The sequence below is a fragment of the Lipotes vexillifer genome, unplaced genomic scaffold (genome assembly GCF_000442215.2).
Source record: "Lipotes vexillifer unplaced genomic scaffold, Lipotes_vexillifer_v1.1 scaffold37, whole genome shotgun sequence".
NCBI lineage: Eukaryota > Metazoa > Chordata > Mammalia > Artiodactyla > Lipotidae > Lipotes > Lipotes vexillifer.
The window spans coordinates 491,200-518,985 of NW_006791811.1; the positions used below are offsets into that span (position 1 = coordinate 491,200).

The 27,786-nt window shown below is 33.0% G+C and overlaps 1 protein-coding gene across 8 annotated transcripts in view; it reads right to left on the bottom strand.

Annotated features, from left to right (window-relative positions):
- NLGN1 (neuroligin 1) overlaps positions 1-27,786 on the bottom strand; it is a 903,463-nt gene that overhangs the window by 482,283 nt on the left and 393,394 nt on the right. For 5 of the 8 annotated variants that reach the window (XM_007464700.1, XM_007464698.1, XM_007464699.1 and 2 more), the window contains one exon: positions 11,577-11,729. In XM_007464700.1, coding sequence (XP_007464762.1) covers positions 11,577-11,729 — 153 coding nt within the window. Of the gene's footprint in view, positions 1-11,576; positions 11,730-18,911; positions 18,972-27,786 lie in introns of all 8 variants that reach the window. The other 3 variants (XM_007464697.1, XM_007464696.1, XM_007464702.1) reach the window with 1 other exon arrangement.

Sequence of the window (27,786 nt, forward strand, 5' to 3'; positions counted from 1 at the left end):
AAAAAAAAAAAAAAAAAAAAAAAAAAGGTGCATAATTAAGCTTAAATTACAGGGTTTTGGCTGTTTATTCTTAAGCATTTTCATCATAGAATTCTATTTGTATAATTGTCCTTTGAACATGAAATAACACATGAGGAGCTTTTTTTGAAAAACTCAACGCCTGGAATATTTTTGATTTCTCTAAAGAACTGTCATGTTTCATAGTTAAACATAAATGAAACTTGGTAGAGTCCCAGCTAAGAGCCCAAATCATCAACTCTGAAAATGTTTTGAGACTATGTTTTTTCCCCTTTTCCATGTCTTCTATTTTCTATAAACCTGATTCATTATTTATATATAACCATAATTTTATTGTATATACTCTGATAAGCTGCCACAAATACTTTCTAGAAAATGGAAGGGTAAAAATAGGTGTTTATTTAATATGTAGTTAATAAACTTTCTAAATATCAAGATTATGTAACTTATGGTGAAGTATTCTTAAGCAAGTATGTAGATACTACTCATTTCAATGCAGAGTTGCTTGTAATTAGGCAACAGTTATAAAGGTTTGCTGTGGTCCCTCTAAACATGTTCTTCTAGAAAATTAACCTAAATATAAACTGTAGGCTAAAAAAATCTGCTTTGGTAAATATTGCATATTGGCACTAAAACAGAAGGGTCGAACATACACTCTGAAAAACAAATTTCTTATGAGTTTAAACAGATAACGTTATGATATATTTCAAGGGAAAACACTATGTAGTGGAGCAATGTTTTTATTTATGTTAAAAAGGAGTAATGAATATTTGTTAAAGCTTATTTTCATACAAAATGAAAAAAACCAACTCTAGCACAATTAAATAACATTAAGAATAGTTACATATTTTCTGTCAGAAAAACTAGTCCTAATTATGATGATACTAACACAAAAATCCTTTTTAAAACTTATTTCTATTTGAGTATGTTGTATATCCTCTATGAGAATTGACTTTTCTAGAAAAGGTGCTGTTTTTCAAAGCTCAAATACAGGAAGCTAGCACATACCAGAACAGAAATTAATATTTCTCTTGGATCTGTCTCATCTCAGGGATATGTCTCAGCTCTTTAGAAAGGTTTCTAAATGGTGACTTTATTGATATATAAATCAGTTATGAAATATAACTTGTCTCATATATGGAAAATTTTTCGAAGAATAATATTTAAACCTATGGTCCTAACTGCACTATCAGAAAAAAATGGGTTGGAATGTGGGTAATCAACAGTCAGTTTAAGATCTCTCACCCCAACCGCTGTCTGTTCATGGCAATAGTTGAGCACCTGTAATGCTATTCAAGATAGGTAAAGTATCAAAAGGCAAAGTTAAAGAAATTACAAAAAAAATTTTCCTTTTGTTTCCCTTTGTCTTTACAAAAGAGCTGCCCTAAGCTGAGTTCAAAAAATTTATATATTTCATAGCCCATTACACATATAAAGTCAATAGTTATCCTTTCTGCCATATTGTGTATATTTTAACTCAAAGAGTGGTGTTTTAACAGTTTTTGTTTTGTTTTGTTTTTTGCGGTACGCGGGCCTCTCACTGTTGTGGCCTCTCCCGTTGCGGAGCACAGGCTCTGGATGTGCAGGCCCAGTGGCCATGGCTCACGGGTCCAGCCGCTCCGTGGCATGTGGGATCTTCCCGGACCGGGACACGAAGCCGTGTCCCCTGCATCAGCAGGCGGACTCTCAACCACTGCGCCACCAGGGAAGCCCTTAACACTGTTTTTAAGTTTATCTATTGCTCAGAGCACCAATCTTTTCACTTACCCCGTGCTAAGCAGGAAACAGAATACTGTAAATATTAAATTCATGGTAAATGCAGAAATCACTAATCAGTTTAAAATAAATTACAGCTTTCATGTGTTACCGTTCCAGTACACAGGGTGCTTCTCCAGAGGATCCAGGGGTTTTTCTTGCCACTGCTACTGGTGGCAAAGTATTGCTACCATTAACAAGATCTAACCTCATTTATGTGGGACTAGGCATGAGGCCTGTGTATGGACATGGTTAGTACTCTTTACTATCCACATCCTCCAGCAGCAACCACTATTTCCACCTGCTCTGTATCCTAAGACATGTATATCCTGAGAAGAGGACACAGTGAATTAATTTGCATGCTTATTAATGGCTTTTGAATTATATATGCAGAGTACTCTACTCCTCTTAAGGAAACTGGAAAACCAGATAACATACAGAGTTTATTTCTAGTTTGGGTCGCAAGGCAGCTACTATATTAAGCAGTTAATAGATGCATTCTGCATGCCAAAGTGAAGGTTATGGAAGCAGAAAGAAGAGATAGATCAATCTGGCCTGGGTTAGTTTTGCAGAAGGTAGGGTGATAGCTGAGTCTTGGAGACTGGGCAAAATGTGGCAAGTAAGTGGTTGGAAATGATCCAGGTAGGCTGTGAAGAAGTCATTCTGGATTGTGTGGAAGGGACTTTCCAGAAATGAATAGAAGATACAGTTTGCTAAGATGAAGAGCAACATCCTTTAGCAGATTTGGAATAGCAGGAAAATTCTGGAATGGATCACAGAGTTGATGAAAACCATTTAGAGATGTAGACCAGAGGAAAATAAGAGAAAACAAAACGGAACAAACAACAACGAAAACAACCAAACTGAGACTCTCTTGTATCTTTAAGGTATTTTGCCTGCTTGTGGTGTGGAATGAAATGACACATACATTTGAGTCTAGAGGCTGGAAGGTCAGCTAGAAGGCCTGTTAACCCAAGGTGAACAGTTAGTAGCAATAGAAATAGAAGGAAGGAAGCAAACATAAGCAATTAAAAAAATTTTAAACTCTGCCAATTAAAAATAGGAAGACAAAGGAAAAGGAGCAAAATTTGAATGTTTATGAAATAGTTCAAGGAAAGACTTTAGAAAGAAAAAGAGAAAGACCTCATGAGATGTCCTGGCAGATGAAATTGCAGTACATGTTTAAGGCAAAGTAGTGAAAGTGAGTGGGATATCAAGGACTCTGGCACTAGGTCATGGGAAGCTGGGGGAGTCCTGCCTTGGTCTGATATTGAGGACTCATCAGAGGGAGGAAAGGATCATTTGAAAGCAAACCAAACTTAAAAGCAAATTCCAAGCCCTCATTGTTTGTTTGGAACAAAGAGGAAAAACTGATGCTGGATGAAGAAGGGACCCATATCTACGTTTAATAATAATAATAAAAAAGTCAGTAATGGGACTAACTTACTACTTTGCATAGATCATCTCAGGGATATAAGGCAGGTGAGGGAGGACATCTTCAATTGTCTCTGAAAAGTACTACTGTTTAGCTCTCAATTTATAGATCCAATAGCTAAGAGCTAGTCAGTCCTTCCCTGGGATTCTTTCCCTGTGTATTTGTATTTCACAAACCAATTTTGCTCACTTAATTCTGATAGAGACCTTTGCCTGGTTGATTGTGGGTGGTCTGCTTGTTTGTCTGGATTTTTGCATTTTTACCCCAGCTGCTTGTTTAAATTACCTTTTTTTGCTTCTAATTATCTTACATCTTTTAAAATTATTTCAAAATATTTATCTATCTTTTAATATTTAACTGGGTAAATGCATGGAGAAAAACAAAAACTAAAAACTACAACTGTGCTGGCATGAAAGGTACATAGAGGCCTTTCCTAAAGTTCTCAGTCTACTCACCCCTTACTCAAAGCATTCTAGCTGGCTTTGCTCATCTCTTTCAACATGCCAAGCCTCTCTCTTCCCCTGGCTTTCACCCAGACTTTTTCTCTGCCTCAAACCTGGCCTCCTTCACTCCATGACCACATCAAATCAACACCTAGTGACTCTTCAGATCCACTTTATATTTATTTAACAAATATTTTCTGAGCAAATACTATGTGCCAGGGACTACTTTAGGCTTTAGAGAGCTAGACAATAATAAAACAAACAAACAAAAACCATCCAAATATAAATAGGAAGTAATTGGGTATGATCAATGTAATAGAGAGAATTTTAAAAGGTAGATGACTTGTAACATGGTGGCTCTTTTTAGATTGGGTGAACATGGACAGTCTCTCTGAGAAGAAGACATTTAAACCAAACCAGGAGAATAAGGAACTGGCCCCACAAAGATCTGGGGCAGAGGGAAGAGCAAGTATGAAATCCCTAAAATGGGAATGAGTTTGGTGTGTATGAAGAACAAAAGATGGCTTGCATAGAGAGGAAGAGCATTTTGAGACAAACTAAGAGATACAGGTACAAGAGGTACAGGTGCTGAGAGATACAGATACCTATTCATGCAGGTTTTGTGAGACAGGGCAGGGAAGGACTTTCGATTTTATTCTCAGTGAACAGTCAGAAAGCCAGTGGAGGGTATAAGCAGAAAAGTGAGCTGGTATAATTTATGGTTTAAAAAGATAATTTGATTTTGCTGTGTGGAGAATGAATTACAGGTAGGGAGCAAAAGTGAAAGAGATAAATAATATAAGAGGTTCAAGGAGAACTGGCTTAGTTTGGCAGAGGGGGAAATGGAAAGGAGACAGACCCAGGGTGTACACTGGAACAATTCAGTAAGAGAAGCTGATGAATTGTATGTTCAGCCTAAAGGAAAGACAAATTGGAAACAAATTTTAGAGGTTTTGCTTGATCGTCCAGATGGATGGCAGTGCCAATGCCATCAGTGCAGTGCTGTGCCCAAGAGAACACTGTCTGGGTTAGAATTCTGGCTCCACCACTTAACACTGACCATATGACTGTGAATAAGTTACTTAACCTCTCTACTCATTTGTTTCTGTGTTTATAAAATCGGGAAAATAACAACCCTACCTCAAAAGCTTACTGTGGGAATTTAATAATGTAATCCTTGGACTCCCCAATGGAGAGCCAAAAAAAGTGTCACCTATACAAACTCCCCAAACAGCTTTTGGAATACAAGTTCTCAAAGAATGTGCCTGTGATTGTTATTACTGTTGTTGCAAGTATTATTATAACCTAGATGTGGAAGACACTGAAATATGCAGACCTGAGAAAATCAACATATTTTAGCCATTAAGCTTGAGATATTCATTAGTCATTAGAGATGTTGGTAGGCAGAAATACATAAGTCTGATGCTCCGAGGAATAGTCAGTCCTGAAGATACAGTTGGAAGTCACTTATCTACAGATGGCATTTAGAGCCATGCATAAATTCCCCTAGGGAGATATGGTAGGGAGAGAAGAAAGGGAGTCAAAATTTCTGCTTAGTGGCACTTCAACATGTAGATTTCAGGGTAAGAGAGGAGCTAGCAAAGAAGGCTGAGAAGGAGCAGACCATGAGGCAGAAGGAAACCCTGGTGTGATGCCAAGAAACAAGCATGACCGAAAGGGACTGCTTAACTGTGCCCTGTGCTATGGAGAGATGAAATAAGATGAGAACGGACAAGTGACCAATGGAATCGACAATCTCGAAGCCCCGGGGTGTCTCACAAGGCCTTTTTCAGTAAGGTATAAGAAAGGGAAACCTGAATGTCACCTCCTCTGGGAAACCTTTTCCGAGTGTGTAGAATAGATTAGCTGCCTTCTCACTGCACTTACCATTTCTCTAGGTAATTATAAAGAAAGTCAACTTTGCACTAAATCATTATCTATGTAAAGGACATCATTTTTGTAATGATTCATTTATTTTCTATATCCCCCAATAGCTAGTAATCTACTGGACAGCAGAGATCACATCCATCTTGTTTTTCACAATATGCTCAATAAGTATGCCTGATACTTAATATTGCTCAATTTATATAGAATTAATGAATGGCTGAATTAATCAATTAATGAATGATACTACATGACTGTACCTAAAACACGTTGTTGTTTTTTAAACTAACTTCTTTTAACTAACACTCACACTAACCGACATGCTTACTTTCAGGTTTTCTATGTTTTTGGCATAACTAAATAATTGATTTTATTGCAACCTACCATTTTGGAGGGAAAAAGTAGAATAAAAATAATGAACAGTCTACTTTGCACTGTATCATTATCTATCTAAAGTTTCTATTTTTCCAAAGGACAAACAATATCTCTACTCCAGGAGATCATTTTAGCACTCAATCTAAAATTGATTACCATCCAGCCCTTATTAAAACTCAGTTGACACAACTGGTATTTGAGAGAAGAAATCTATGGGCTCAGTTAACTGTCATTGCTCTAAATTGGTTTTTAGCTCTACCTTATTATAAGTGAATTCTTACTTGAATTGTATTTGGTTACCTCTTTGCTGAAATGACACTATAGAAGTTGTGGTCATTTATTATTATGTCTTTGGCTTTTACAGAGGGTTAATACATAATCATATGCTTGAGAATATTTCTGTATCTTCTAATGACATGAAGACTATCACACGATTCCTATATTTTTCTTGGTGTTCCAACTAAAAACAACTCATGATAAATTTCTCTGTACTAATGTGAAAAAAAAACTTTGTGTATTTTTTATAAAATATAGATATATATGTTTCCTTTATCTGATAATAACAATTACGAAATTCAATCCATTATCCTTTTTACCTTGCTTCTAGGAAATTTGGATATACATTTATGTTCAATTCCAGTATATATTCGTAGTCTAAGTTTCTGCCTCTTTCTTTATAGTATGGGTATTCATATTCAATATGATTTTAGCGACCTATTTATATGTGTGTGTTTGCCACAAATTACATCCACTTTTTTGAAGTAGAAAGAGTATGAATAAATAAAAATAAAAAAGGATTTCCTTCTCTCTCCTTTTTAGTTAATCCCAGAGACAGTCCATCCTTCATGGTTCTGAAGACATTTTTGACTCTTCAAGTACAGACTGATTCCCTCTCCCACCTCCTAAGAACACATTTGGATGATAGTGGGTTATTATCATCTTATAAAATTTAATAATTGATTATATATTACTCTCAAATATAAGGTCACATTTAGAGTTGTTTCTTTGCTTTAGGATTTAGAGCCAAACAAATAAAAACAATGCAAAAAAAAGAAAAATAGTGACAAAACACTGTGCCACTTGAGAAATGAATATGCTTTTCTTTTTAAATCATAACTACCTAGAGTTTACCAAATCTCCTTTCTGCTAGACTGCTCAGATTCAAATAAGAATTTTGATCACTGCATTCATATTGACCCATCTGATATTGTATGCTTCCTTTCTTTCTTTGTTGTTCTGATTTTTTTTATATATCAAGTGACCATGTACATACAAATCAATTAATAAATATATATTATTATGAACTACAATATCAATTATTATTCTCTATTGACTGCTTGTTTTCCCCCTCAATTAGATTGAAAACTCTTTAAAGATAAGGACTGTATTGTTCTTACTTTTTATCCTGCATAGAAGATGTACAGTTCTGCAAACAAGTGTTATATATTTGATGACTGACCACACCAAAGTTATATTTATTTCTGTCATTTGTCTGATAATACTTGAAGCATTATTATTGCATAGACATTATAGTTTATAAGAATTAACAGGTCTCACAACCATTTCTAATAGAATAAATATAAATTTAGTTGTTCATTAAAATTGATACACAGTAACGTTAATGAAAGCTTGTTTTAAATGGTTTAGCCTCACATGGCATTATGAAGTTAGCTAAATGTAATTCTTCAAATGTAACTAGTAAATAAACTAGCACTCTATTATTTTTTCCATAGATGGGTAGTAGAGACATAAGATTACTAAGTAAAATATTTAATTAGACGCTTTACTAAAAATTTGCCAAACATCCAGAGATATCAGTAGTTCTGAAATCTTTGAGAATTTTTTTCTAATATAAATCACATGTGATTGAATTATGAATACATAATTGTCTCTAAAATATCCATAGCAAAATAAAAGTATCTTATTAAATTTCCATCAGATAAAAATCTTATGTTTGCCTAAGGTAGATCTCCACAAAGATAATTTTTAAAAATTTTTCTCTAAAAAACAACATAATTTTATTCTAAATTTAGAGAGGGGGCTGAAACACATTTTTAACACTAAATTAGTTAATGTACTTTTTCATTTTTAATATTTGAAAATATATGTGGATAGCTTCTATTTTCAAATACATTTGCTGTATAATACCTCATCTTAATAGTGAAGAATTTATTTCATATTCTCTTTCAATGCTTGTCCATAAGTACATGTTTACCCTATTTACAGTAAAAATATTTAATACTATTTTCCTCTCTTAAGACCACCTAATCAAAGCATTTCTCACTGTTTCCAACACGATAATTTTTATTTTTATTTTAACTATATACCAGAATATTAAAAAAATAACTCTATTAATAATTATCTTAAATACATTTTAAAGGACATTTATATAACATGTATTAGATAACCAAGGACAAAGAGTTAAAACTGGCTGAGGACAAAGAATGTATATAACCAAAAGTGAAAGAAAGTCTAAATGTTTACTAAAAGAAGTGTGAGACTGAATGAGATATGATTATGGAGAGCTCTAAGATGAAACTGGGGAAGAGAGGTTAGCAGGCAGAATCCACTATCCCCTAGTCTTTTTTTTTTTTTCCAAACTTATTGCAGTTTTTCTTACCACCAGTAGTATTTTCAATGCAATGATATTGATAGTCTGTGTTACCACTTCAAAGGAAACCACAAAAGGGTCTTGGTTGAGAAACTAACTCCAACCTGTTGCTAGCTTCTTCAAAACAATGCTATCATAGGAGGTATTTTTTTCTTCTATGCTAATTCTTCTTTGTAATGAACAAAACATGTTTTTAACATTAAATACTTTAAACTGGAAATTTGGCTGCTAGATAGCTGTATGAAATTTTTTACTGAAACATTATCACCTTTTTAGTTATTGCTAAAACAAATAAACTTGTAATATTTTTCCTCTGGGATGGCAAATTCAAATCAAAATGAATTATATTATCTGTTTCAGACATCCTGACATTTCCTGGGAATCAGCTGACAGTAAGTCTCATAATTAGCCAATTTGTACATTGGACCCCAAAATTCATTTCCTTAACACCAAAACATCCAAATTAAAACACAGCTCAGGATTTCCTCTGACATGGGATCAAACCTTATTTTCTACGTAATGTCCAAAACTCTTCCAAGTGCCAACTAAACAGCAATACTTTTGGATCCTACACCCAAGAAACCTTGGCTTACCTTGTTACTGTTAGACAAAGGATTAACAACAACAACTAAAACCCTACAGTCTTTATTGTTGCAGTTCTCCTGGCAGATCAGCTGTTGAGCTGGTTGTGGTATACCACACAGGCAAAGTGTGCTGAAACAAATGTTATGATAACTTATTCTTCATGAATTAATTCATTTAAATACATTTTCACAAGGCCCAACACATATTTTAGAAGTGACCAGAATACATACGTTCTAGAACTAATGTCCCAAAACTCACCTAAGAATGTTTCACTAACAAAGTTTTGTACTTTATCATGTTGAGAGGAGGTCTATAAAGGACAGCTGATTCTTAGTGGTGATTATTAGTTTACAACATCTTTAAGATGTTGTAAGGAGCCAACTAAAGGTTAAATCCTAAACTGCAGTAGAGCCAGAACAAATATTTACCACTGGAAAAATCATCCATCATCAACACCAACACTGCCTGCCATTATACAGACCAAGTTCTTCATTTTTTAACTGGTTAATCTTTTGTCCTGAAATCCAATTATTCAGAGTATGGCATTTAAAGATAGGATATGAACATGAATATAGGATTCAAATTGGATCAAAGTCAGGTCCTCATCAGTTCTAAATACATTTTTTAAAATGGGCAAAGCTTATACCAACATAACACAGTTTATTTTATGGGATCTTACTGTGTGTGAGTACAACCAGTAACAGAGTGAGGCAACATAAGGGGTGGCCAAAAGACTTTTTAAAAATAAAATCAGTGTATATGACTTTGTGGATGTTTAAGTCCTTAAAAATACTGTTACCACAATTTGGCATCTAATTTGAAATTTTCAATTGGAAAACTAGTCACTGCATCAGGATTTTCAATTTAAGAAATTCACAAAAATATGAGAATAATAATCGCTAAAAACAACTAAGCTATAAACAATGCCATGATTAAAGTTAAATGCATTAAAGATAGTGCAGATCCTCACATTCAAATCTTGCCTAAGAAACAGATGACAACACTATGATATTTAAGATTAATTTAAGAAGATTATTATTAACATCTCTTTATATATATTCTAATATAGAGAGTTTTCATTGGTGGGAAGTCATTCATCCCTATGCAGTGAAATTATAAGAATAACTGAAGCAATGCCTGATTAGACATGATGGGGAAACTAATGTGTACTTGAACAATGGTACAGAAATATTTTATATCTACATTGACAGAGTGTATCTATTATATCTTCCACCATACTCCAAATTCAAAATAGAAAACTAGAAAAAGATCAAGGTCTCACTTTGCTTTGCTAACATATCTCCTTCCCCAAGACACACAAACGTGATTGACAAAAATCATTCCTTTTGATATTTTGAGATTGGCATAAACACAGATTATGATTACATAGAAGGGATTAGAATAATAATAACTAACACTGAAGAGAAAAATAAACTGATTCTCAATGGCTAAAATAAATTATATTAACAATTATTATAAAGGAGAATATAATTCAAATATTTTTTTCAAAATATTTCAGAGTAAAGAATGAGTGAGGTATCTTTTTGTGCCCAAATAACACAAATGATAACTTTTAAGTGCATAATAAGGGACAAGACTTTGATCGATTAAAAAAAAAAAAAAAACTTTTGTAATGAATTGTACTCTTAGCAAATACCTTTAACTAAAATACCACAGATAAAGGTGTCTTATGAAATGATATAGTTATTTTACTCACCAAATTGTGACAATACTATAAAAAATAAACTTATACAAGTAGAATAGCAAGTTTATGCCTATTTCAGAGTACTTAAAAATTTATTTTAAATAATATTGTTCTATAGTTTTCTTCAAAACGAAAGATCACTAGTTTGATTTTGTTTTACATGTATATACATTACTGAGTTGAACTCTTTGACACTTTATGAAATCAATGCATGTTTTGCAAATCAAATAATTCAATCAAAATACATTTAAACAAAATATTTCTAATTATATTTGATAAATTTAAGAAACAAACAAACAAACCTACACAGAAATGGCAATCATTCCCCAAATCCAGTCCATACACATATTCTTGAAGAGAATAAAAACTTATTTCTACATTCATGGCAAACCTCAGGCAATTTTATAGCACTGTAAAAAAGAAAAGTAGAAGAGAGAAAAATCTGCCCAGGGACGAATTCTTCTTAAGAAAGGCCCTGCCATTGTTGCCTTTCACATTTCTATAAAGCCAAGCTAAGAAGAGCACTCCATAACAATGTGGATAATTTCATTACCTTTTATATTAAATATTAAAACCAACCGTAGCTGTCTTTTGTCAAGTAATTTATGAATATTTATAGAATTTATTGAAAATATCAAAAATTTTGCTTCGAAATCAGCAAGCATAGAACAATGAGTGAAACAAAGCAAAGCAAAACAAAACAATTCAAAACAAAACTATCACATATTTCATGGATTAATGGGGGGGAAAAACGAAATTTCTTACCGAGTACCCCAAGTCGATAGTTGACTGTGATGACGATCACATTGCCATAACTTGCCAAGACACTCCCATCATATAAATTTCCAGTCCCTTCCATATATGAGCCACCATGGATATACACCATCACTGGTTTGGGACCCCCACTGTCCCGAATATCTGAAAAACAAATGGTTGGCAATTGTTCTTATCCTCAACACACATAATGAAGCAGAGAATACATTTTCCATTTTAGGGACAAGAGGGAATGATTTTAACATAGTTCTTTAAATTACTGTCTTTGTTAAAGTGTTTCTTAAGCAACTTATATTAAGATCTATTGCAGAAAAGAGCAATAGATATCCATTGTTTTCTACCTAAAATTTTGTTAAATATTATAAGCTGAATTACAAAACTTGGACAAATTGGAAGTAGGTGTGAATTTGAGTGCTTTTTTTTTTTCAGTTGATTCCTGATGTGACAGTAGAATCAAAAGAAATAATAGAATGATAATGATTCTTAAAACTTCGTGTTACAAATGTCATAAACTTCATATGGAATTTATGAACCATAAACTAAGTACAATGGTATCACTGCTACTATGAATAAAACACTGTTTTTCCATTTCTTAATTACTGTAAAGATATGTACTGAATGCATCATAATTACATGGAATAACTTATGCTCCAATTTGAGAACATAATTACCACACTATGCTATAGAAGTTGCAAGAAGTTTCATTTAACTATTCAAGTACTGTCAGATGAATGTTTAGGCAATAGAGTCCAAATATCTATATTTCTGTCTTTGTTGCATTTAGGGGACTTTCATTTAAATGATATTTTTCAGTTCAGTCCAGGTCATCTGCTCATTCCAATTACCCTTACCCTTCGGAAGAAGAAAACAGACTAACTTATTTTTTACCCTCTTTTTGTAACTATTCTACTCTTCTTAGCCCCACTTTGGCTCTAAGATTTTGTCATACAGACATGAGACAGAATACAACTAAATCCAAGCGTAAAATGCTAAAGTTTAGGGTGATGTTAAAGTGATTTCTACAGCTCTAAATTTTAATCACATGTATGTGCTTTTCTAATATATTTTACACCAATTATGCAGTTTCAATAAGGGTCTAGAAATAATACATAAGGGAAACATAGGATAATTATAATTGGTATTAAAAGATACTAATTTCTAGAGATAAAAATGCTAAACAGTATATTGGTGAACATGGTTTTAACTATTATGTAGATTGAATATTATATGTGTACATATATCTATATGATTATGAATATAAACATACCTAAAACATTACCATTAAATAATGGTCGATGATCTCTTCTGCCCACAATTGAAACAAACTTACATCATGTATTATCTTTCTTTTATGACAATATTAAAAGTGTCATTTAGAAGTACGGCTTTGTTCCTTTGCTTTTGAAATTTTTTATCAGACAAATCTCCTACATCATAACAATTGAGGTTTCAACTTTCAGAATGGACTAACATGATATAAACTCACTGAAAAAACTGGTGATAATTTAGAGGCTGCTTTACATTTCTTGTAAAAAAGATGACTAGTGTCAATGCTTCAATTTTTCTACTATAATAATAAAGTGATTTCTTTCAATGAAACTCATTTTAAGATCAGGAATTGTAGCTCAACTTGTTTGTCCAGATTTTCAAGTTGGGGAAATATCTAATTGCAGAATTTAGGACTTTTACAAAAGACTACATTATGTTTGACTTAATATTTAATATCAGTGTATACATTTATCAAAATCTCCCCCTCTCCCTGTGAGGGTGTACTTGAGAAGACTGTCTTATTTTTTTAACTGGTGAGATGAGGATACTTTGACATTCACCAGACTCAGCTACATTTAGTGAAAAAAGAACTAAATTTATTTTCTCCTTAAATCGTTAGGAGGGAAAAATGATATTCACTCATTTGTAAGATCTGGGGGCTTGTGGAGATGTTAGGCTTTACAGAGAGAAAACAATTCTTCTGAAATTGTCAAACTCTCCTTCTTAAATGCCTGTTCGCTGCACACAGTTTTAGCGTGTTTTTCTAGTATGGCTGGCACTGAAAAAGCAATAATAAATTATTAAACTGAAGCCATTAACTGACTGTTCACAGCAGACTCTGTGCTCTTCTAATTGTATGCTTGGAGGCAGCACAGAGGGAGGCTGTTTCAGAATTCTTCTTTAATTAAAATTACATAGAATTACAAAGCACCAACTGTGAACAGTAATGAAATCTTGGTAGAATTGTTCTGTTCACCTGGAAAATAATGCAGGCACACATTGGGAAGACCTGCCATATTTTATACCTAATAACAGAACGAAGTGGACTTTGTCAGGAAACACTGAAAATATGATAATAGATGCTAGGAGCAATTATGAGTGGTATATCTCTATTGTTCTTTGAAAATTAGACTTGAAAAGATTACTGATTGTTTGGGCTGATTCTAATTTCCAATTTGTCTTCCCAAACTTCTCAATGATTTCAACTTTGCCTAAGAACTTAGGGTGTTCAGCAGTTCTTTTCCAGAACGTTTTATAAAATTCTAATGCTGTGCTCTGAACAGTATTTCTTTTTGCTTGAAGTAACCCTGAAGTTAATGCTATATGGTGTATTAATTGCCAAAATAGGTACAATTTTTGTACATAACAACTCAATATTGCTAATAAAGCTTGGAAAATGCCATCTTTATATTACAGAGCAATTAGAATTATTTGATAATGTTTTATCAGTGTGGTCAACCTTAGACTTTACTTTTGGTAGTGTTTTATCATAAGTTCTATCTTAGACTTTACTTTTCTTCATAGTCTACAGGTCATTTTTGATGTAAATATAATAGTAAATTGTTTAAATATGATAAATACAGTAACATAATACTATAATAATAAATGTAAATAGTTTAAATTATATCTCTATTTACTTTGATTTTAAAAAGAACCAGACCTCTATAAGTGAAATTGATATATCAGATAGCCTACCATTGAATGCTATCTGCTAATGCCATCATTTTAATAATAAAATTTGGGGTGGCCACTATGTCTTAGTTCAAATATATTAGATGTAGTAGCTTATAATGAATTTATTAGAGCCATGTTGTCCCTCTAAACCTTGTCTCATATTTTCCCTTAGAAATAAAGTAGATTTTACCTAAGATATCTGACTTTGCCTAAACTAGCTGCTACTGACCATACTAAAATCAAAAGAATACCCAAAGACTAAAACACTAGTTCAGGTTTAGTAAAACTACAAATATTCCTACTGCATGTCTATATTTTCTGTTATTTGCAATGTTTTAAAGCTTTGCTAAGCATCTAGGTCTCTGAAAAAAGTGGGAAGATAAAAGAGAAATACTACACTGATAATTATTTTTCTTCTAAAATTTTTATGGTAAGAAAGTATTTAAGATTTTCAAGTTAAAAAATAATAAACTGGAATCTGAGTAGACATCTTGATTTTTAATTTTAGTAACTATTTTATCTTTTTGATAAACCAAAAATTTAAGCCAATGTAGCAAGTGCCAACAGCTCTAGAGCAGTTAATGTGGATTTATTTTTGCCTGACAACCAATGCTTGAAGTCATAATTCCCTTTAATAGTCCTAGTGAATTCATGTGCCCCAATGTTCATTGCAGCACTGTTTACAGTGGCCAGGTCACAGGGGCAACCTAGATGCCCGTCAACAGACGAATGGATGGGGGGAATGCGGTACATATATACAATGGAATATTACTCGGCCATGGAAAGGAATGAGATTGGGTCATTTGTAGAGACGTGGTGGATCTGGAGACTGTCATGCAGGGTAGGGTGGGTCAGAGAGAGAAAAACGAATATTGTGTATTGACGCATATATGTGGAACCTAGAAAAATGGTACAGATGAACCGGTTTTCAGGGCAGAAATGGAGACACAGATGTAGAGAACAAACGTATGGACACCAAGTGGGGGAAGTGGTGGGGCGGGGTTGGTGGTGGTGGGATGAATTGGGAGATTGGGATTGAAATGTATACACTACTATGTGTAAAATGGATAACTAACAAGAACCTGCTGTATAAAAAAATAAAATAAAATTCAAAAATAATAGTCCTAGTGAATAATTATTAGTCACGTAACTCCTTAAACATGTTTACTGGTTTCTCTTTCCTTAAAGGACTCATGAAGTCTTTAATTGCTCATAATTTTGAGTTTTGGAGCATTTAACAGTTTTTAAATTGTGGGGTATTGCCTCAGTTAAATCTTTCCCTGATACATTTAAAGATATTTCAAGATTTTTTTTGCCCCCTACTCATTTGATGAACCTCAGCTATTATTCAGGACCAGCAAAAGAATATAGAAGTGTTGGATGAATCTTCATTTGTTAAACTGGACTTATGATCAAAAGTAAAATTTTTAGTTAAAAAATATACAAAAATTTACAAGAGCAACTTTTAAAAAGTTCTATATAGGATAGAAAATTGCATTTGAATACTGAAAAATTAAGGTATTCCCAGCACAGTTTAAAAAATTAAATATCTCTTAAATTCCCAAAATAAATTGGTAGAAATCTAGGATTTTGCTTTGACCCATTTTTAATCACTTCAGATTAGTCTTTCTGAAACTATGGAAAAAGCCAATAAAACATGCAGCTCTTATGATTATTATTAAAATTTGATACAGTTGTATTTGGCCTAAAAGTGGCAAAAAATAATGGCAAAAACACAAATGAGAATTAGAAGTAAAGAACAGTGCTCCACTGAGAAGCTTTGGATGAGTTTAAGTGAATGAGGGGCATGTCCCAGTCAATGTCTCAGGTAGCCTCTGAATACAGTGTTGAGACAGAAAGCTAGAAATCAAGTAAAAGAGTTGGGCTATCAGGAAATAATGGACAATCCCATATAAATGACCAGATAACTAGACTTCTGACTGAAGTAAAAGGAGTAGTTTATCAAGTAGTTTAAATTTGTTGCTTTATCTAATAATGCTGATTCAAGATTTGAAACAAATTAAATGTGAAAATGGGCCTCGGTTTTCATTCACCCTCACATCAACAGAAAAATTTTCCAACAAATTCAACAGAAGATGCTCAGACTTTTCTACGAAGGTTTTTATCTGGAGGGTATTTGAATTTATCCTTCTTGTCTTCTAAACAATTACCCAAATAACACAGAGGAATAGACAGAACTTGAAATGAACTGCTTTGACTCTACACTTTTGACCATTTAAATATATTAATTGATTTGATAACTCTTATGATGACTGGCTTAGTACGTAACCTAAATACTACCTGCCAATTTAAGTAAGGGTTTAGGATATTTTTAATGGCTATTTAAAAATGTTACATGTGCGGGGCTTCCCTGGTGGCGCAGTGGTTGAGAGTCCGCCTGCCGATGCAGGGGATACGGGTTCGTGCCCCGGTCTGGGAAGATCCCACATGCCGTGGAGCGGCTGGGCCCGTGAGCCATGGCCGTTGAGCCTGCTCGTCCGGAGCCAAAAAATGTTACATGTGCTTCAAAATAGGTCTCTGAGATATATTCACGTTTATAGGGCTTAGCTCACTGTGATTGCTCAGAGGTATCATCTGTAAACATGTAAATATCTCACTTGATGCTGTTTTACCAAAAAAAAAAAAAAGCATATTAAATCAGCAATCAAAATATTTTTAAAACAGGAAAATGATGTATACTAACCTTGTGAGTACACACTAAGAATTTAGGAAGTCTTAGGTACTATTTAGATAACAAATGTCTAAGAGTTAAGGATTTTCAGAGGGTTCAACAAATCTCAAAGCCCCCAAGTGGAAGCACTCTTCATAGGGAGAGCACTGGGAACAATAACTCATGTCCTCAAAGTGAATAAATGTCTTTGATGTTTTAATACTTCAGATTTCCAACAACGTTAAAAAAAGTCACAATTTGCATTTGGATATTATGTCTATTTTTAGCTATTTAGCATTCAAAATGACAATCTTGTGCAGCTATAATGATTTATTTCAAATATTAATGACTGCATTGTATTTAATCTTTAATCCATTGGTGGTGTTCATGATAAATGAATTTTTAATCAAATGTCATAAATTTCATTTAATCAAAAGAATTCTTAAATGTTATACAAATATTAACACTCAATATAATTTTTAAGCTTTTAATACTTTGCTTCTATAATTTAATTTTCTACTATGAAGTGGTTTATTAAATATATATATCTTAATGAAAACAGTTAAGGATGTATTCATTCATAGTTGTACCTCATGGAACTAGCATGTCTACTGACCTGCTTGTGGATTATTTTATTTTGGAAAATCTTTCTTACCATATTATCAATATCCTTATGAGATTTAATTGCTAGGGTTCTGGGAATTATTTTTAAGCCTGAGATTACATTAATTATCTCTATAAGAATCCTAACTAGGATGGTATTAAAAAAAAAAAAAAAAAAGCTAATTGGAGCCAAAGTGAACTGAAAGAATCAGTGGCCCTCTCTAGACACTCCATTTAATACCAGGTAAAGGTACACAATGGAAAGAGAAATGTCAAATCAATCTAGTGAGTACTTACATTTACAGAGTATGTCAGAATTGTATGTCATAAGAAAGTTGGAAAGTTAAAAGAATTTTGTTATTAGTACAGTAGGAAAAACATTATTACTTATAGCTGGCAACAATTTGAAATTCAGAATATTTTCCTTTGCCAATCTCAAAATTACGTGCCTTTGAAATTAAGGGATATCTATCTAATCTTCTCAGAGTACTTAAGTGGTTGCATAATGTTTACTACAGTTATCTAAATAGGTGTAATATCCTTCATATCTATACGATTTCATTTATTTATGTGATATTTAAGCACATCAACAGAAAACAGTATTTTTTTAATCTAAATTATATTGCTCAAGAAACACTTTATATCAGCCTTTAGCTTGTCCTTCATTTTATTGGGTGTGGGTTTTTTTAAACAAATATCAAATGTAAAAATGAAACATTTTGATATTGGGTAAAATATTTACATAGATTAAAAAACATGCAAAATGGGTACAGAGAGACTACAGGGGAGAGATTGTTAGTTCAGAGAATATGGACAAGTTTCAGTCAAAACGTGGGATGAAACATATCAAAAGTCAGTTCAAGAAAACAAAAAAATGCCCCCTTTTTAAAAGGTTGTAATGGTTGGCATCAAAAGCAAAACTTAACACTCATTTTTTAAAAAATTTAAAATGTGTATTTATATGTAACAACAAGCAAGAAGACAAAACACATCAAAAACGGGAATTAAAAACAACTCTTCAAAAAAAGACAAGAAGTAAAAAAATAGAAAGGTGTGGAAAAAGTGATTGAGGCCCTTGTCATGCAAATAGATTTGGTGGAAAAAAATACCTTCATCTTCAGCACCGTCATTATCACCTAAATCATCTGTCTGTTTCTTTGTAAGGGGACCTAGGATTGAGAACGGAGAAATGGAGGGAAAAAAAAAAAAGACAATTCAAGAATAAACAAGACTGAGGGGAAAAAATAAATGTAAATACCAAAATTCTCAAGGATATTTCCAAAAAAGAGTGGGAAAGTGGTTATATCAAAGTTGATTACCTATTTTGTTTAAGAAAAAATACCCTTTCCCTAAAATATCTCATAGAAGATTTGGTTTGTGAATATATCCAGCATAAAAAAATACATTATGGTTTGAAACTCAAGTCATAAGCAAAGGAAATGATTTTTTTTAAATACCCACTGCATACAAAAAAAGTAAACAGTTTTATTAGATGAAAGAACTTAATTTATTCAGTGTCTTTTCTAATTTGAATTGGAGACAACAATAAAGAAAGTAGGCCAAACTCATTCTTTAATTTGGGACAGTATAATAGCATTAGGGAAAACAGAGATACGAAAAATTTTAGGTTTCTTTTTTCTTCTGTTTTTTTTGTAAAAGCATTAACACTTAAGTTTTATACATTTTTATATCATACATTTTTCAAAACTGTGACTTTTTAAAATTACTTGTCATTATACAAATATTTCCCCATGTGCTTTGATTAAATATTAACCGTGGATTTAAGAAATTTCAACTTGCACAAATGTATGAATAAATAATCTCATCACTTGGTAGAGCAAAGGTACCACTGTAGAAGTTGGTGTTTAGCAATTAAGGTAGTTACAGAGTCAGGGCTTATATTTCATAATCAATTTAGAAATATAATGGAATTATGCCCTAGTGCAATTCCATGCCCAGTATAGTTATTTATAATGGGATCATATTTTAGGATAATAATTGTATTAAAATACTGTGAATGTTTAATAAATGTTTTATTATTCTTAACCACACTAATTTGCTAAGAATAAAGGCACACACCAAAGGGGAAGTCACAGGCCATATGAAAGTAATTTTAAGTGTCACATGATTGACATATTCAGTGTACAAAAAAGCAGGTGAAGCCCTACATTTCTTTTTGTTTCCACAACCATTTAATTTGTATGGCATTTCATAATCCTCATGCAAAAAGCAATCATTACAAACACATAACATTCAAGTTAAAAGACAGACAACCACATAACAGTAAGCAAGAGAATTTTGTCATGCATAAAATAATAGTTATAGAAAAAGGAAGGAAAAAAAGAGGGCTGAAAGTCATATGTTGATTTCAATAATATAAATAGTAAAGAAGCAGGCATTAACTCTAAGCACACTTCATAGGGAAGGACTGTTAAACATTTTGAGAAAGATTTCTAACTCTTTTCAGCGATTACTATGCATTATGTTTGTAATTCAAAACTACACCTAATATCACAGTCTTCAAAGAATTAAAGAACACCATCCCAGAAAACAGAAGGAAAAAATGAGATATAGATGAGTTTCGTCAGCTCAGAGAGACAGCCTTGAAAAATAGTAATAACTGGCAAAGATCTAAAGATTGGAAACGGAGAAACTGATGATGTAACTGAAGGGACCCACTGACTACTTGATTGTAAGGTCATAGTTTCAAGGCCATTCCAAATACAGACAGAGGAGCTGTACACAGTAAGTTAAATGATATATTTCACAGTCCTGCAAGCAATCATTCCATTAAGAAAAAATCTAGATGAAAGCAATAGTTTATAATTAGCACTCAGTTGCAAGTTCACAGAAATCTACATGTCTTGAATATGACCCTGTTTAAATGCAGAAAGTATCCTCAGTATTATTTAATGTTCATGCAACAATGTTGCTGCATTTCTGAAAAATAAAAAGAAATTAAATTTAAATTTAAAAATTGCTGTAGCAGAACTATATTTGAAATATTTCCAATTTTAAAATATCATGTTAAGTATTAGACTTAGAAAAATTTAATTTTTCTGTAATTACCTAAAGGAGTAAATGGACAAACCTCAACAAAAATATTTTCTTGCATTTTTATTTTCAAGGATACTATATAAAAATTATGGTTTTATTTACTAGTTAACGACACACATTAAGTGGTAGTTATTTATTGCTGCCAAAACCACACCTGTTTTCCAATTTTAGTTAAATTACTTAATTTGCTTGACTCTTGGCTATACTAGGAAACTTAACATGAGCTCAAGTTTTTCTTTGCTGAATTGTTAGTTCAATAATTTTTGGAGACAAATGTAAACCTATCACAATTAAATTAAGTGTGGGGCTTTATAAGGTATCTCTCTTGGATGATTTTCTTTCTCCTCCTAGGGTACCCAAGGCAATTTACATGACTCCCTTCTTTGGGAAATCATTCAGGTTCTACAGACAAGAGCCAATAGTTTTACATACTTTGCACACATACAGAATTGTTAGCTCTTGGTCTACATGAGATGGGACAATAAAAGAATCTTTATTAACATATGATCTCCCAGTTGTTTGCATGGGGAACATAGTTCTCAGTTGCTATTTGACACTGGGTCTGCATTAGTAGAAAAACCATGGAAATGATACTGTATATACGAGAATTTTTCTGTGAAGGGAATGGTTGAACCAGCCTTTTGCTACATTATTTATTATCACCTTCCCTATTCAGAAAGCTGCATGCCTCTAACTGATGCGGGATAATGATTACATACGTACACTATATAGAACCTCCTTTACTGTAGCAAATCGGAAGGGTTAGAAACAGATTACAGATATTGCTTCAGCATCATGAGTCGATGAGGGCATCATTACCCTAGGGAAGAATTAAGTCACTCTCCCAGCTAAAGAATTTCATTTATTGAATACTATAGGTTTTATTTAAAACCTTATTATTGGATGATATTAAATTGTTCCCACATTATGGGTTCCATCAGTATTTTAGTGACTCAAGCATAGCTGGGTTTTCTTAACATCAAGAATTTTTTACACATCTGATTTTTTGAAGGTTACCTGGGAAAAAGAGGACTGAAAACAGTTTTCTCACCAAAAAAAAAAAAAAAGATTATAAAAAGAAAGAAAGCAGATTTCCTTTATCTTGTGTGCCTAAAGGAACTGAGAATAAATATCTGAGAGGTTTGGGGTTGCAAATTGAGAAACTAACTCAACATTGGTTTCCCTGAAGAAGCCTCAGAAAACATACGCTTGTGGATTACAGAAACATCCCTATATGATCTCAAGATTCATTATTCCCAGGCTGGAAAGAAAACCATTGTCTTGATCTCCCTTCTTTCAAGGATATTAGCAACGCTGGCTCATTTTTCTTTTCTTTTAATCTATTACTGTTGATATAATTACTGATGTTAAAAATTTTAAGTAGAAATAAAATATCGTAAGAGGTAATTGTCATTAATTTTCTTATGAAAATTAGGCAACCACTATTTAGACTATGTATTCCTGCAAGTTGATCAACATGATTTTCCTAAAGGGTAAAACATTTATCCGTCATAATAAATAACAATCATTATCAACATTCCAACCACAGCTTATGCTTCTTTTAAACTACAGATAGTGCATCTTCAACACCAGCAGTTTAAAGGGGTATCTTAAATCACCAAAATATAAAGCAAATGAGTCCTCTAAAACCTGAGTGTAGAAGTGATTTATCCTATCTTGAAACACTATAGGGTCTGTCCTCCTTGAGGAACTCACACATAACTCTTATTAGAGTTAATAAGAAAGTGGACCTCATGTCTTTTTGAAAGGGAGTGAAAGTAAATACTATATTTTATATCTCCTATGGGCAATAAATAGATTCAGTGGTGAAACAACAGTACTACGAAAGGTAAAGGGGCTCCTAACCATGAACTTTGAACTCACTTAAATCTAAAATAGTTCCTTTGCTATTAACATAAGTATAATTCAAAGTTATCAGCCTTTACAAAAGATGTATGATGCATTCTTATATTTCAGAATCTGACCATAGTGCCTTTTATTTTTTCAGAAAGGAATAAAAACACCAGCATTTCTCTGTAGTTAACTGGAGAATAATTATGAGCTTCGAAATAATTACTATCCACCCACATTAATGCTGCTTCTTATCATTCCCTTTGATGAAAGTCTAATATACTTTAGGTCTCAACTACATTAGAACTGATTATAAATTCCTTTATTACAGGTTCAATTCAGCAGAAATTTTCCGTACTTTGTGTCACACATATCTGCAAAAAAAGGCAAGTAGGTTGAGGGTATCATTAGCTCCTGACTTAGAAAGCTGTCCATGAGAATATGTGTCCTTCTTAAGAGAATATGTCTTTGAAATTTTTAGGATTATTGAGAGCTCCAGGCTCCAGTGAGTCCCATTGTGATAAACGGCGAGCCCTGGCTAATGACACTGCTATACTCTTTCCTTACCCAACAGCCTTTGAGGTAAACTGACTCTAAAGGGTTCCTAAGGCAGTTTCCACAGAATGGGAAATTTTAAGGATGTTACCATTGTTGTTCCGGAACAACTGGAAGCAGGCTAAATCTTTTCAGGGATGTTGTTAGGACAAATTTATTTATAAAACTAAGGTCAAGGATGTAAAAATCTAACTATGTCTGAAGAACATATGGAGGGCAATACCAGAATTTGATCCATTTTAGATAAAAACAGCAGTATATCACTGTATCTGATTGTTTTCCAAACTGATAAACATTAAAATACAATGACTTTAAGAAATCAAATATCATAACAATTGGTGTCATTGCAAAGGTATTAAACTTTACCCATTGAAATTTAGTCAATTTTATATAACTGCAATACACACCTCTTAAGAGTGAAGAAATGCGTGAAAGAAACTGATTTGGAATAATAATTAATTTGATACTACTGTATTACTTAAAGTTATCACCCTTCTTAAACTATCAATTATACGAACATATATCAAAAAATCACGGCTGGAAAATAACTTTCTTTCCCGAAAATTTTTCAATTTAAAAGACAACATCTTTGAATAATGTCATAAATCTACATTATGATAAAATTAAAATGTAATGCAAACAGCTGTGATGAGATATTGGAAGCAAACTTTGGAACAATTGATAGTTTTCAAAGAATCCATACCTGTGTGAATTTTGGTGGCACCAGTATGTCATTCATGACTTTTGAGTATCTTTTAGGTGAGCTGACTACTTAGGCTAGTGGTTCATATGTACACATGCTATGGAAACTGGCATCCAAGGGTATGAAAGCAGCAGGCATGCTTTATGTTTATATTTGTGTTGGAAGAAAATGCCAGTATGAACACAAAACATATTCCCTCGGGCAGTTCTTTAGAGGAAGAACACAGTAGAAAACATGACTCTTGGGAAAAACAGAATCTGATGTTAAAATCTAGAAAGAGGGGAAGAAAAATCTTTTTGGTCCAGTATACTAAGAAGACCTTATTTATATTTATATGAAAAACAAGTTTTTTCTTCACAAAATTACCCTGATTACAACACTTTGAAGTCAAAAGCAATCCTGTCTAAAATAAAAATTATAGGATCTGGGGAAAATTTTTTTAACTAGATAAAAAGTAAGTAAAATAGGTTAATCCCTAATCTGAGCATCACCAAATTTGCACATGCTCATTATTTTTTATATTTGTTTTTTTTTAAAAAATGCAGATGCAGTATTTTATAGCTTGAAGAATGTCAGAATAATGTTCCCTTCCCATCTGGAGCAGCATGGCTGTATGCTATATAAACCCTTCAGTACTTTGTGAAGATACACTCTCCACTGCCCTGGCTTTCCACATATTATCCAGAGATGTACCTGGAGTATGGTGAGGACACAAGTGCCACCAGATGCTCAGCACTATCTCAACAAGGCTGGAAGCTTGAGATAGCATCAACAGTCCAACCTACCTGTCACGGCTGCCAGTATTCAGTCATCTAGTCATTCAACAAGTGCACATTATGCTAGGTCCTTAGGATACAGTGGGCAAAAAAAGCAAGACACTTGCCCGCATGAAAATTAATTTTGTTGGAGAAGGAAACACTAAACAAATAATCACACACATAAACACATACAAATTGTGTTAAGGATATTAAGTCTTGATGTTACCAGAGGTTATACAAAGGGACGTGGTTGAGCCCAGGCAGTTTTCATTGAATGAGTGCAATGTAGCCTGAAGAGTGAAGGATAAGTGAGTACTAAGCAGAAAAAGAGGCTGCAGATGGGTAGGTAGGGTGTGAAGAAGATGCCAGACAGAAAACAATGACGTGTGCAAAGGCTTAAAATGAGAGGGAACCTGAAGGTCACTGTGGCTGCCATATGGGGAGTAGAAGAGAGAGTAGTGTGTGGTGAGAATGAAGAGATAGACAGGCATCATTCAAAGCATGCAGCTCCTCTAGCCTGGGGATTTTTGTCTTAATCCTAAAAGCAATAGGAAGCCATTTAAAAGGTTTAAGCACAGACTGATAAACTCTGCCCTATCTGAATCTTAAACAGAAAATTAGAAAGGCAAAGTCATTCGAAGAAATATGGCGGAGGATATTTTATACAGAGGTTTTGCATTATATTTTTATCAGATGAGAATAGCTTTAGTAGAAGAAATTAGATCAGGAAATGTCTTATTCTATTTTTGTTTGCAAATAAAATGAATGTCACCAAAATGTAAAATCTAAGACTCCAGCATATCTGAGATTTTATAAATATTTTAAAGTTTTCTATTAAACACATATTTAGATCTATTTTGCCTGAGAATTAACATATCCTAACTATTCTTATATTCGTAGAAAAATATAGTCCACAAGCTATTTCTGCTTGGATATCTCACTCCCATCTCAGTATAACAGGGATGCCCAGCATGTCCACCTCAAAACCAGTTTTACCTCGCAACACAGGTTTTGCTTTCATAGGTATAACCCTTCCCTCTGTTTCTAAACTATAAATGTGGAAATAATCTTGAACCATTCCTTCTTCCTCCCTTTTGCCTTAGCCAGATTTCATAAATTTTCCAAGAGAAATTTTGTTCTTGTCACCCTCTCCCCAAACTGTCTATTTTTAGCCTGGTCTGTGGCCACAGTTACCATATGCCTGAATTATTACAGTAGTCCTGTAGTTGCTCCCATGATCATCCAGACTCTAGACTGTCTCTCAAGCCATTTTGTATTCTATAAGTTTTTGAAGTAGTAGATTATAATAGTGGTGAACCCAAAGAGAAAAGGATTTAATAATCATCATCAGCTAAAATGTACACACATTCAACTCCTTCTAAGACTAAAACTGAAAGCACTCCAAGGGAATGGGAATGCAAAAGTATATACAACAATCTTGTACTGTGAGATTTAAAATAGCTATAAAGACAGATGAAAACTAAATATAGTTTAGCACTCATTTTGATGTTTTAGAAATTCATGAGCAAAAATAAGATTTTTAAAAATTTAAAATAGAAACAAATCATGTAAAATATTTTTTAAAATGCAGTTCAGATTAGTGTTCATTAAACACCACTTTCATTGTTTCACTACTCTATTTAAAAACCTTTACCATCTCCTTATTCTGTATTATCTTAGACTAAATGCCCCAGATTGAACCATAAGACCCTCTTTACTGTTTCCAGATTTTATCTTTTCATTCCACTGAAAAGATACAAAACACATCGTATCTGAATTCTAACAAACATTTAAAGAAGAGCTAATACCAATTCTTTGTAAACTCTTCCAAAAATTAGAAGATGAAGGAGTGCTTCAAGATTCATATTATGAGGTCAGCATTACTCTGATATGAAAGCCAGACAAACACACTACAAGAAAAGAAAATTACAGGCAATATCCCTGATGAACACAGAAGCAAAAATCCTGAAGAAAATGTTAGCAAACCAAATTCATTACAAATACATTATCATTCAAATACATTAATGGAATCATATGCCATGATTGAATGGGATTTATTCCAGGGATGCAAGGATGGTTCAACACTTGCAAATCAATGTGAAAACACACATTAATAAAATGAAGGATAAAAATCTAGGATCATTGATTAGGAAAAGCATTTGGAAAAATTCAATATCTTTTCATAAAAAAAAAAACAAAAATAAAACAAAAAAAAGCTTTCAACAAACTCTGTATAGAGGGAAGGTATCTCAACTTAATAAGGGTCATATATGACACATGAATGTAAAGCTGAAATCATATTCAATGGTGAAATGCTGAAAACTTTTCCTCTAAGATCAGAAACCAGAAAAGGAAGCTCACTTTCACCACTTTTTCTCAACATAGTACTGGAAGTCCTATCCAAAAGAATTAGGCAACAAGAAGAAGTGAAATGTATCCATCAGACAGGAAGAAGCAAAATTGTCTCTATTTGCAGATGATCTGATATTATATATAGAAAATTTTAAAGATTCCACCAAAAAAAAAAAGAACTGTTAAAACGAATAAACTATTTCAGTAAAGTTGCAGGATACAAAATCAATACACAAAACTCAGCTGTGTTGTATAACAATGAAATATCAGAGAGAGAATTTATGAAAACAATCCCACAAGTAATGCCATCAAAATGATTAAAATTCTTAGGAATAGATTTAACCAAGGAGGTAAAATATTTATACCCTGAAAATTATGAGACATTGATGAAAGAAACTGAAGAGGACACAAATAAATGGAAAGATATTCCATGTTCACAAGTTGAAAAAATTAATATTATTAAAATGCCCATACTACCCAAAGGGATCTACAGATTCAGTGCAATCCTTATCAAAATTCTGGTGACATTCTTCACAGAAATAGAACAAGTAATCCTAAAATTTGTATGGAACCCACAAGGTTCCAAATAGCCCAAGCAATTTTGAGAAAGAAGAACAAAGCTAGAGGCAGCACACATCCTGATTACAAACTATATTACAGAGCTACAGAAATCAAAACAGTATGGTCAATAAACCCATGCATATATGG